Consider the following 12,447-nt stretch of genomic DNA (forward strand, 5'->3'; position numbering starts at 1 on the left):
CTTGAACAGGAACAAAATAATCCAATTTAAAAATGGTCTTTGTGGAGCTTCTAACAGTATGTGCAGGGGTGTCTCTGACTCTTTTGCTGGCTTTGGGAATCTACTACTTGTATTGGGTCACCTTGCCCAGCCTTAATACATGGGGAGTATTAGTCTTACTGCAACTTGAAATGCCATGCCATTTTATACCTATGGGAGGCCTGCTCTTTCCTGAACAGAATGGGAAGAGGAATATATTGGGAGAGGGGTGGGAAAATGGGGGTTAGGAGGTACTGGGATGAGAGGAGGAAGGTGAAACTAGCCAGAATGTAAAATAAATTTTTGAAAAAAATGAGCAGGAGTCACCAAATGATAATGCAGCAAAGGCCAGTGCATAGGAGTTTGCTGTGGCTGAATCATAGTGAGCACAGAAAACAAGTTGTAAGAACTGAAGGAAAGGCCAGATCTTTGGGCCATCCCCTGTGACTGGGTGGGTAACCACCCTGTTGTGAGAAGAGAGCCTTCATCCAGTGACTGGTGAGGCAGCTCGGGAACCATGGCCGAACACTGGGCCCAGGAGAACCCTGCTGAGGAAAGGGAGGAGGGATTGTAGGATATGGGGGGCGGGGCAGGGACATCAGATGAAAACTAACACAAATAAGTAGCCAGTCTCATGGAAACCTGTTCCCTATGCTGGATTGCCTTGCCCAGCTTCAATATAAGCGGATGTACTTGATACGCCATCCTTTGCTGATGACCATGGGAGACCTGACACTTTCTGAGCAAATAAAGAGGTGGTGTGGGTTAGGAGGGGCAGAAGAATGGTAGAGGGAGAGAGTGGGAGGATAAGAAGGTGGAGAAACTATGGTCCAGGTGGAACATAAACAAATTAATTAATTAATATAAAGGAAAAGGTCAAATCTTGAAAGACCCTGTATATCACACTGTGACCACCTATGTTGACATCAGCATTCTCAGTCGGGGACAGGGAGTGCTGGAGATGAGGGGTGGAAAGTATGCAAGATAAGGGGGTGTTCATGTAAGTAAATAAACAGCTGACTAATAAGACATTTCAAAAGCAGTACTTTACTTCTTTGTTGGAGGATTGTAGTCTCATTGTTACAAGCAGAAGGAGTACAGAACTCAAAGCCTTCTAAGAACCTTATAAATACTTTAAATACTACATGGCTTATTTATAATTAGCAAAGTCATTGTGTGAATAGAGTCCTGCTGTTAAATGCCTTTGCTATTAAGCAAAACACTGCTTTACTTGTTTGCCTGCTCATTAATTTGCTTAGTAGTTTTCTTCCATGGGTAGGCAAAATAAAAGCAAAACAAAAAAGGAAAAAGAAATTGAAGAAAACTTTACACTGACTTTGCTAAAAGCTTTTGCATGTCATTTCATTTAGTCATCTTATAAGCTGGTTATGTCTAGGTCTTTGAAACAGTCACTTGGGACAACAAGCACTTTCTTTGTCTTCACAGGCACTTCATGTTCTTTAGGTGAAGAGAAGCAGCAGGTGATTCAATTAACTTTTAGTTTCTCTCATCATTTCCAACATGACATATTTTAAACAATACTACATTTGTACCTGCACTGTAAAAAAAAAAAAAAAAAAAAAAAAAAGGAAATGAAACTGAACATTACAGCATAAAGCAGGATGCGGAGACATTGTCCTTTAATGAGTAGAGAAATTTAAGTTTTGGGGATGAAAAGTATTCTGGGGATTAACTGTAAGTTTGCTTAACATTGAATTGCATATTGGACTGCTTAAAAATACATGGGTTGGAGGAAGATAAGAAAGTATGAGGGTGAGAATGATCAGAATGTATTGTATACATGCATGAAGTTATTAGAAAACAAATGTAATTAACAAAAAGAAAAAATAACAAATTGTACAATAGTTATATTTTGTATATTTGTATGTGATAGTTTTAATTGTCAACATAGCACAATCTGGAATGGCTTGGGAAGACAATCTCAATGAGAGATTTTTTTATATCAGGTTATTCCATGGGTAATCTATGAGCTATTTTCTTGAATGTGTTAATTGATATGGGTATACCTACCCTAAAAGTGTGTGGCATCATTCACTAGACTTGGGTCCTAAATTGTTTTATGAACTGAGCAGTAGGCATGCATGCATTCATTTTTTTCTGTTCTTGACTGTGGATGTAATGTGAGTAAGATTTTGTCCCTTTACTGTCCTCCAGTGCTGGGCTGTAACCTGAAATTGTGAACTAACTAGGACATACATCTACATTTATTTAAAATAATAAAATGAATCATATTGCTCTAATTCAGACTATCTAATTTTAACTGCATATACTATGTTGCTTATGATAGTTATTTTACATAACACATTTGTATATGCAAAAATCATATAATGAATTGGCCATGTCCTCAGAAAAATCACAGATAGAACTTAGATTAATTATAACAAAAGACACTTTGTGGATTGGGAAATAGTTCAGTGAGCCCAGAGTTAACCTTGCTAACACCCAAGTCCCTGGGGATTGCTGGCCATACAGTCTCATTTAATTGGTAATGTCGAGGGTCAGTGAGAGACACTGTCTAAAAAAATGAAGAATGATAGAGGAATGCAGATCGACTTAGAGGGATTAGTTAAGCCTATAGAAGGGGAAGACATGCAGATGGAAAGTCAGCTTCCTAAAATGATGGGGAATTACCCAGGTTCAAGTTGCAGCTTAGAAGGAAAGAATGGAAGAGATTCAGATACTATCAGTGCTTTGAGGGCAAGAAAGAAATAAGAAATTGAGGTAAACTTCATATATGATGGTTTTCCATACTCCCAGTAAAAACAAAACAACAACAACAAAACAGTTAAAATTTAAATTAAGAGGGTAATGATATGGCTCAGTGGATAAGAAGGATAACTATGCTTGCAAAAGAACCAAGTTCAGTTCCCAGTGCTCAAAGCAAGCAGTTAGTTCACAACTGCCTGTAACTCCAGCTCCAAGGGAACCAACACCCTATGCTGCACAGGCCTCCACCAGCACATGCACACACACACACACACACACACACACACAAGATATTTAAATTTGATTTCATAAGAGCAAATTTTAATATTCTAGCAGAGAAGGCCTCAGATACTGAAGGATCAGAAGAATTTAAGTATATAAACTCCAAACTTTCATCAAAATAATAGCTATAGTTTTTTTTCCAGAAAAACAAAACAAACCAAAAACCCACATTGTACTGACGTTACTAGGGAGTCTATGGATGCTAATAAATGAATATAATCATACATTATTGTGAGTATACTAGGTAAAGAAACAAAAATAAAAGCATCAGATTTTGAAAGGCTTCATGTTATTGAATTACCAAATATTTCAAAATTGTCTGTTATATGGCAAGTTCTCTGGTGCTTGCTAGGGATGCAGCTGTGAACAGTAAGACATGATTTCTATACTCAAGTTCATAGTCCAATGAAAGGAATATGTAAAAAGAAATTCAATCAAAGAAATGCATACACCAATGTCAGGTAATGACAACTAGAGTTGAAACACATAAGGCAGATCAGTGCAGAGTAGGATAGTGAATGCTAGCTAGAAAAAGTACCTTTAAGAAGGTTCAAGACCTGAATAACAGTAAACACCTTTAAAAGATCTGAATAAAGTGACCTACCTATTCAAGGGTCATATTGCATGGGACATAAGATTCTGTGACACAATATAGACTGATTGATGTTTAATCAGGGAGAAATCACTTACACCAGAAACAGATGACAGCCACAGGTTCCCACTGGAAGGATGCCCCTAGATACTTTCCCTCTCCAACCAGGAAGTGAGAGAGCGAGCTGGGGTCCAGGCCCCAGACCTAGCCCCCATAGGTCATGTCTGCACCATTTGGCATGGTCAGTGCAACAGGTACGGGAGGGGTGGATATTTCAATACAGGTTCATAGAAGGCAATAACGATAGGTTGAGAGGAGTGAATGAAAAGATTAAGGGGGAGGGGATTGCAAAACTGAGTTTAATGATGCATGCCAGAAATTCCACCTACTTTTGAAACCTAGGTAATAGGATAACTAGCTGAATGTCTTGCCTAGGCAACACAGCAATATTCCAATCACAGAAAAAAAAGAAGCAGCATGGAGTATGTGTGTATATGTGTATATTTCTCTCTTTTTTTGTTTCTTTATCCAGTATAGTTACAATAATGTATGATTACAGTAATTATATATACAGATGTATACACATACATGCATATATATTAACTGAGAACCAAGTTTTGTTTCCATGTGTTAGAAATAATTTTTAGAATTGGATTTATGTTTACTCTTAGTCTCTTCATTTTAGCTTGTCCTTTCACACTTCACACATTATTTCTGATTATTTCAAAATTTAATCATCTCCATATGGATTTGAATCTTCTACCATGAAATTCTTTATTTGACCTTCAATTGACAACATATTGAAAGGTTACAGTTAAAAGAGTCCTGTGAATTGTCTGCAGGAGCCCCTACTCAGTTCAACTAAATGTCAGGCCATTGATGAGTTCTATTTTACTTCAATTGGTCAACCAATTGTATCAGCCTAATACTTTAAGTGTTTTCTAGGACATAATAGAAAGTTATTCAATGGAGAAGAGGCAATGGTTCAGCCGTTAAGATAACTTGCTGTTCTTGAAGATGAACTAGGTTCAATTCTCAGTACCCAGAAAATAACTCACAATTCTATACAGGGGAGATGGTGCTCTCTTCTGGCCCCTGGGGAGCACTTCATGCATAAGTGTAGTTAAATACATGTGTGCAAAATAGTTACACATGTAAAATAAACTATATATTTTTATTTTTAAATTAAATAAATAAATAATTATATTTTTAATTTAATCAATTATCTTGATAAACTACACACCCTTTCCTCTTCTATCAGTTCAGTAAACATTAGAGCTCAATTTGTCATAATATGTCCTTAGCAAACTTAAACTATATCAGTTACAGAACTAATTTCTCTGAAAATATCTACTTATACAATATATTCTGGAAATATTTTCTTACCAGACCTGGGACATCTTTACTCTTTGGAAACAACCAAAAACAATGAAACCTTTTGGGGATATTTTTTTCCATTTTATTTTCTCTTTAAATTGCTGCATTTCAAACTTTGGACATTGATGTTCAAGATGAACAAATATTCTACCAAAGTTATAATCTCAAGCCTAAAAGTTCATCTTTTGTGAGATGGGAATTTTATAACTTTGGTGCCAAAACACACTGAAAATCATCAGATCAGAGTGATAAAGACACTTAAAATGTCTGGTGCTTTAGGCTCTGGCCAAAAATAGAGTTTCAACAAGTGGCTATATCCCCCCAAATGGGCACATGGAACTATACACACACACACACACACACACACACACACACACACACACACAACACACACACACACAACACACACACACAACACACACACACACAACACACACACACACAACACACACACACACACACACACTATAGAGTGCTTTCCAGTGAGCAAGTGAAACTTCTTACTACTTAGAAGCAGAATCCAGAAAATGATGCTCAAATTATGAAGACTACAACTCATTTTCAAGTCCTCAACCCTGTCCCAATCATCCTCTGAGTCACTTTCTAAAGGGAAGTTTCCAAACAAAATAGGTAGTAAAGAATTGCTCTATTGTAACTTAAAGTAATAACTGATGCAAAATATGCTGCAGGAGTGGGGAAGATGAGCAATAAAGATTGTTGGAGAATACACAAGAGAAACATGGAAAACATGAAAACAAGGTAAAAGATCATGAAATAGATATAAGTCAATTAGGGCTGGGGGGATGGCTCAGTCAGTGAACTATTTGCTATGCAAACACGAGAACCTGACTTTTATCTCCAAATACCATATAAAAAGCCAGAGATATAATCCCAGCACTGAGGAGGTAGAGAAAGATTGTTAGGGCTGACAGGCCAGTAAATCTAGACAAAATAGCTTTCATTCAATGAGAGACCCTGTCTACAAAGGTAAGATGTGTAATTGAGGAAGATATTATAAAAATGAAGGTGAGTAGCAATTGTTGAAAATGATGCAAGACACAGAAACTAGGTTTGATAAAATGGTAATTAAGTTAAAATAATAAATAGTTAAATATTATTAGAGAAGAAATGGTAAATATAGAAGAAAACATAAATATCTATGGTATATACTTCTAGGAACAGAACAAATCTGTGATGTCAACACTATCCTTGCCCATTAAAGACCTTTAAAGAAAATGTCTGTTAATATAGTATACACCTATTTTGCTAATTTTTTTTTATCAGCAGAAGGAGTTTCCTGGTAGAGTATTCGGGGACTTTTATACATAATACATTATCATCTGCAAGTAAAGATACTCTGAATTTCCAATTTGCATTTATTTTTTTCTTTCATCTGTTTCACTTGTTTTATTACTCTAAAGCCACATATTATGTTGAACAGGAGTAAGGAAAGTGGACATTCTTGTTTTAGTGGAAATTATTTGATGTTTTCTCCCATTGTGATGATGTTGGATGGGGTCTTCCTGTATATTGTCTATACTATGTTGAGATGTGTCTCCTATATTCCTAGTCATGGAATATAGGAATATAGGAATATGGAATATCATGGAAGATGTTGGATTTTTGTCAAATGCCTTTTCTGAATCGAATGATGTATCATATTGTTTCAGTCATTTAGTTTATTTAAGCAGTAGATTATATTACTGATTTTCACACATTGAATCATCTGTACATCACTGGGATGAAGCCTACCTGAATACAATAGTTAATCATTTTGAAATTATTTAAATTATGAATGTAAGTGTTGTGGGATAATCCTTTTATATACTGTGAAGATGTGCCTTTGTTTTGTCCCACCTGTTTAAGGCACCTTTTGATTCGTTTAATGAAGGGTTAAATGGCCAATAGATAGGCAGGAGAGGATAAGTGGGACTTCTGGAGAAAGCAATTCTGGAAGAAAAAAAAAAAAAAAACAGAGGCAAGGGATTCTCTAGTGAGATGCAGAGGAAGTGGGATGAATGGTCCGGAGGACACATGGGTCACATGGCAGAACATAGAATAATATAAACAGGTTAATTTAAGTTTTAAAAGCTAGTTGGGAACAAGCCTAAGTTAAGGCCAAGCTTTCATACTTAATAAGTCATTATCATTATTTGGGAGCTGGTAGTCTAAAGAAAGTCTAATTACATTTGCTAGCTGAGATGGTTCAACCTCACAGATTAATTTAGCCAGGACTTTAGATAAACCCTACGCTTTCCCATCACACAGAGACTGGACAACAAATGATGCAGCTAACTCTGCTAGAACTTGACCATTATCCCAATTTTCAGGGACCCCTAAAGATGCTATCAACCCCAGGACAACAGGGAGTAATTTTAGGAACATGATGTCCATATTCCCAAGAGGCAGAGTGGATTTTTTGTTTTGTTTTGTTTTGTTTTTTTGTCATTCAGCTGGTTAAGGATGTTTGTCACTGTTTAGGGGGTTATTTGCAAGCTGTTATTGGTCATTATTAGGAAGGAAGCTAAACAGAGGAGGTTAGATTAAGGAATTTCCTCCTTTCTTTTTCTTTCCCCTATCCTTTCTCTCCTAGTGAAAAAGGGGGGAGGATATAGGAACAATAGGATAAAAGGCCAGATTATTGAATCTATTTTAAAATATAAAGCAGCTATTAGTCTCAAGTATTTTAAATTGGTATGGATTTTTGTATATTGATAAAAATTTAAGGTTATTTTTGTTATACTGTAAGTATTATAATTATGAAACTCATTTAAAATTATAAAGATCTAGTCCTCAAAAGCTACTATTACACACTGTTTAGGATACGTAAGAAACAATCAAACTTGAAGTAAGAGTTTAGATATAGACAGAAATAAACTTTATTTATCCTTATGTATTTTAGATAGATACATGGTCTCCAAACACTCCAAAAATCTACAGAGTGTGGCATTTAAAATGTTCTAATAACATAACACTGAGACATGTCTGCTTCTGACAGCACCAATCTACTTCAAGAAATATGATGGACATCAAATAACCTCCATATGGAGTTTGCTTCAAGTGTGGCAAATCTAGCCACTGCCTTTGCCTTGGCTGATAACAGTATGTCATCCAAATAGGACAATAAGGACACAAAGGAAGTTGGCTGCTGAACATTGCAAAGACAATGTAGGCCAGTACTTCCAAATTCTTGCTTCATGGATAATTCTGTCAGATATTCTGTAGGCTGAAGTTGGATGTTCCAATGTTGCAGAGAAATCTTGGGTGACTGTCCAGGCAACCAGGTGTCTTTGTCATTTCTGTAGTTTTGGAAGTTGCTTTCTCTATACATTCTGTTTACTCAGGCAATATCTAGCCTCAAGTCTCTAATGGGATTGATGACTAAATATAGTTTTACAGTTCTCTTTGTTACCAAATTCAGAAAAGAATTTCATAAAAGACATGTAAAGTCGTAAAGGTTGAGATGGTGAAAAGTTTATGTTCTTTATGTAAGAAAATATTTGATGGTCTTAAATGTGTTTTTAGGTTGGTAATAGAATGTATGATAGAAAGTAGGTTAGGTATAAAACTTTGGACTCACCAAGATAGGATAGATAATAGAGTATTTTCTCCTAAGTCTCGAAATACAAATGGACTGGACATTCTGAATATAATTCTTACTCAATAAGCTTTACCACTGTATTTAGCTTTACTATATTACAGTTAAAACATTTCCTTTTTATTTAGACAAAAGGGGGAAATTTTGTAGAATAATCTTTTGTATACCGTGAAGATGTGTGTCTGTTTTACCTCACTTGTCTAAGGCAACTTCTTATTGGTTTAATAAAGAGCTAAATGGACAATAGATAGGCAAGAGAAGATAGATTGAACTTCTGGAGAGAGAGAGGATATCAGGGGAATAAGCTGAGAGATAGAGGATTCACCAGCAGTACTGAGAAGTAATGAGCCACAAGGCAGAACATAGATTACTTTATAAATTACAGCTACTTGAGAACAAGCCTTGCCTAACCAAGCTTTCATGCTTAATAAGAAGTCTGTACCATTATTTGGGAGCTGGCAGTCCAAAGAAAGTCCATCTACATATAAGTATTTTACTGAGGTTTTTTTCTTGTATCCATATTCACCAGAGATGTTGGTTCATAATTTTTTCCTTTTTTTTTTTTTCTTTTTGGTTGGATATTTGGTTTTGGTATCAGGATAATAGTGACTTCATAAAAGGAATTTGAAAATGTTCCTTCCTTTCCTATTTTGAAGAAGACTACACATCTAAGAATATTTTGCTATAAAAATCGGTCTTGCATTGAACTGGTAATCAATGCAGAACTTAAAGTTACTACAGAGAGCATCACTGTATCTGAGGCCATCCCAGTGATTGTCGAAGGACAAACATCTCCAGATACAACTGTTCAACCGGGAAATGCCAGTGCTAGACTGGAAGTAGCCACTCCCAAATCAAATCTGAGCACAGTCAACCCGAACACAACTGCTTCCCTCTGCATATTCCCTTCTGCTCCAGCAGACACAACCCTGCCTCTGGTGGCTCCAGAAACTCCATGCATCACACATTAATTGTGAAACATCGGCTTCTGAAGCTCATGCTCATGGCTTAAATCCTTATTTTCCTTCCTAAAGTGCTACTACTAAACCTCCTAGAATATAGTGAGCCTTCACTAGGAATTATCTAAAATGACAGGAGACTAGTTTCTTCTCCTACTAACTCTAGGAGATCCAATCATAAATGTTGAGTGTCCAACTACTGCAAAGGCTAAGTCAGAGAGGTCTTTAGTCACAAGAGCGGGTGAAGACCTATTTGCTTGCCATCAGCCCTGTTCTCCAAATAATGTCAATACAATCAAAATTGAGAAACTGTTTCCCAGGAAACCACATATAATTCTCTGATAAAAAGCTGTTGAGCTAAATTTCAGAATTAAAGTTTTATTGTTATCATTTAGGAATGCGGTTAAGATCCTGACAAAGGAACCTCTGAATTTGAAGCACCCTGTCCCCTGACTTTCTGGAATGATCTGTTCAATTTGAATATTTAAAATGGTCATTAAAATTCTAAATTGTCTTGAGTATATGTTATATGTTTCCTTTTTCTTTTTACAAACTCACTGATATGTAGTCAAAACTTTTAGCAACATATTAATAAAGGTGAAGTTTTTCTATTAAAACAAAAAAAATGGTCTTGAAGGGTTTAAAAACTATTGATCACATTCATGATTAATTCCTATCAATCCAGTGAGTTTATCTTGTCTCTTTATCTACCCACTTAGCCAACATTTCTTCAGCTTTCATTCTTATTCAGATGCCGTGCCAAGATGAAGGTAAGGGCCCAATAGCCATGATGTTCATAATATGTTAAGGGGGCAAATGAGTACCTTTAATGCAACTAAATTATTTTAATATCAGAGTACTCACACCCACAAAGCCAAATATGTCTCCATGGTTCCTAACAGGCTCTACAGAGATAGTAATGTTTTAGTTGGATTTGGTAGAATGAGTACATATTTACCAGGGAAAAAAGAAGAATACTTCAGATAGAGAATAAAAAAAAATAGACAAAGACTTGGAAAGAATGATGAGCACTTCATTTTGACTGCAATGCGAATGTTCCAGAGAGTGAGGGGTAGAAATGGTGTTGGAGACTGTGCTTCAGATGTGGATAAGACTCCAAGCTTTTGGGTAGTTTTCTAAGTACCAATGTCCCCAGAATCTAGCAGAATCACATTTATATTTGCCTCAACACCACAAGATATAAACCCTACATGCTATTAGCCTTCTTTTCATTGTTATTAGTTGAACCCCATGTTGCCAAGAAGCACCCCAGTTGAGAATTGGATTGATGACCCCAGTGAATAACACATAGCCCTGCTCAGTTCCTGCAAGCTACAGGCTGTTCACTTCTGGTCCCAATACAGATCTCTCTGGAAGTACTTCCCAGCCCTTCCTTTATTGAACTCACCTTCATCTCCAGAGCTTCTGGTACCTTCTTGCCTTCCCAAGCCCAACTTCGTTTAGTGAAGTAGTTGACAGTGGCAAATTCAATCAGTGCAGAAAATACAAAGGCATAACAGACGGCTATGAACCAGTCCATGGCCGTCGCGTATGCCACTTTAGGTAAGGAGTTTCTGGCACTGATACTTAAGGTGGTCATAGTGAGAACAGTGGTGACACCTGAGGAGAGAAAAGTCAAGAGCCATTTACAACTGGAAGACCCTGGCTGTGTACTTGATAGGATTACAAACCTCCTACCTGAAAGGAAGTACTACATCTTATTCAGTAAGGCCTCTTAACTTGTGTTGTTTGTGGAGTAGCCTGATTTACTTTTTGATAATAAACTGTACTTACCCTTTGCTTCAAGTACTGCCCTGTCTTAAAGTAAATTATAGACAAAGAGACAAACAGACATATCAGCCTAGGAACCACTTTATTGGAACTGCCATAAAAATTACTCTATTGTTGTCCCCTAACCTCTGACTAAGTATTTCTGCTGAAGAATGGGTAGCCCGTTTTGTTGTAAGAGAACTTCCAAATTAGAAAGACTTACTTATGAGCTAACTCTGCTTCCTCTAATGATGGTTCTTTCTGTAACCTAACAAGAAGGGAAAAGGCACTGCCTCATCTCCAGGATAAGAAGGGTCTTCTTATCTCCAGAGCATTGGAGATCAGTGCTTACCTCATGTTCTTCTTTTGCCACCTTCCTCTCAGTTCTGGTAGTTTTCTTTCAATAAGTCTGAAACTGAGGCCGTGATTCAAAGCATAGGTCTGAGTTCAGTCTGGTTTCTCTCTCTCTCTCTCTCTCTCTCTCTCTCTCTCTCTCTCTCTCTCTCTCTCTCTCTCTCTATTTTTTGTGATTTCTTCTGATAAGGCAACAAACTACTATGGAAAGTGTTTCTTTAACTGTATCAAGTTCGAGGTCTCAACTGAGACTTTTGAACAATCCAAACTATTCCAAAAGCTGTATCTTGAGAGTTTTTGCAGAACTGGAACTCTTTTGGCTGCCACTTACTCATGTTGAAGCTTGGTAAAGCCCTTTGATCTCTCTGTGCCTTCTTTCTCACCATTTGTGAGTATCAGATAACCTAGCACTTTCATATTCCCAAACTCAATCATATTTAAAGGAGAAATGATCATAATCTCTCTCTCTCTGATTGTTGTAAAACTGAAGAGAATGAAAAATAATGGGTCAAGTGGGGCACAAAATGAAATGCTCATGGGTGAGATGCTACAGAATAAGGCAACAAGAGGAAACACTGGCTCTACTAGCTCTATTGAGAGAGTAAACCTTGTGAGTGACCATCCTTGGTGCTAATTCTCCTGTCTTGCTTCTTTGAATTCCTTACTTACACATTTGCTGTATATGTGAAAATCTAGACTGGAGAAGAATTTGCAACAAAGACAGCAAAAGTGCACATTTGCAGAAACTTAGCATCAGAGCCGAGTAGCAA

The 12,447-nt window shown here is 36.8% G+C and overlaps 1 protein-coding gene across 2 annotated transcripts in view; it reads right to left on the reverse strand.

The window, feature by feature from the left end:
- The window catches only part of Gabra3 (gamma-aminobutyric acid type A receptor subunit alpha3), a 179,433-nt gene that overhangs the window by 2,322 nt on the left and 164,664 nt on the right, over positions 1 to 12,447 (reverse strand). For both annotated transcript variants that reach the window (XM_051178247.1, XM_051178249.1), the window contains one exon: positions 10,962 to 11,173. In XM_051178247.1, coding sequence (XP_051034204.1) covers positions 10,962 to 11,173 — 212 coding nt within the window. The remainder of the gene's footprint in view (positions 1 to 10,961; positions 11,174 to 12,447) is intronic.

Source organism: Phodopus roborovskii, unplaced genomic scaffold, assembly GCF_943737965.1.
Source record: "Phodopus roborovskii unplaced genomic scaffold, PHOROB, whole genome shotgun sequence".
Classification (NCBI taxonomy): domain Eukaryota; kingdom Metazoa; phylum Chordata; class Mammalia; order Rodentia; family Cricetidae; genus Phodopus; species Phodopus roborovskii.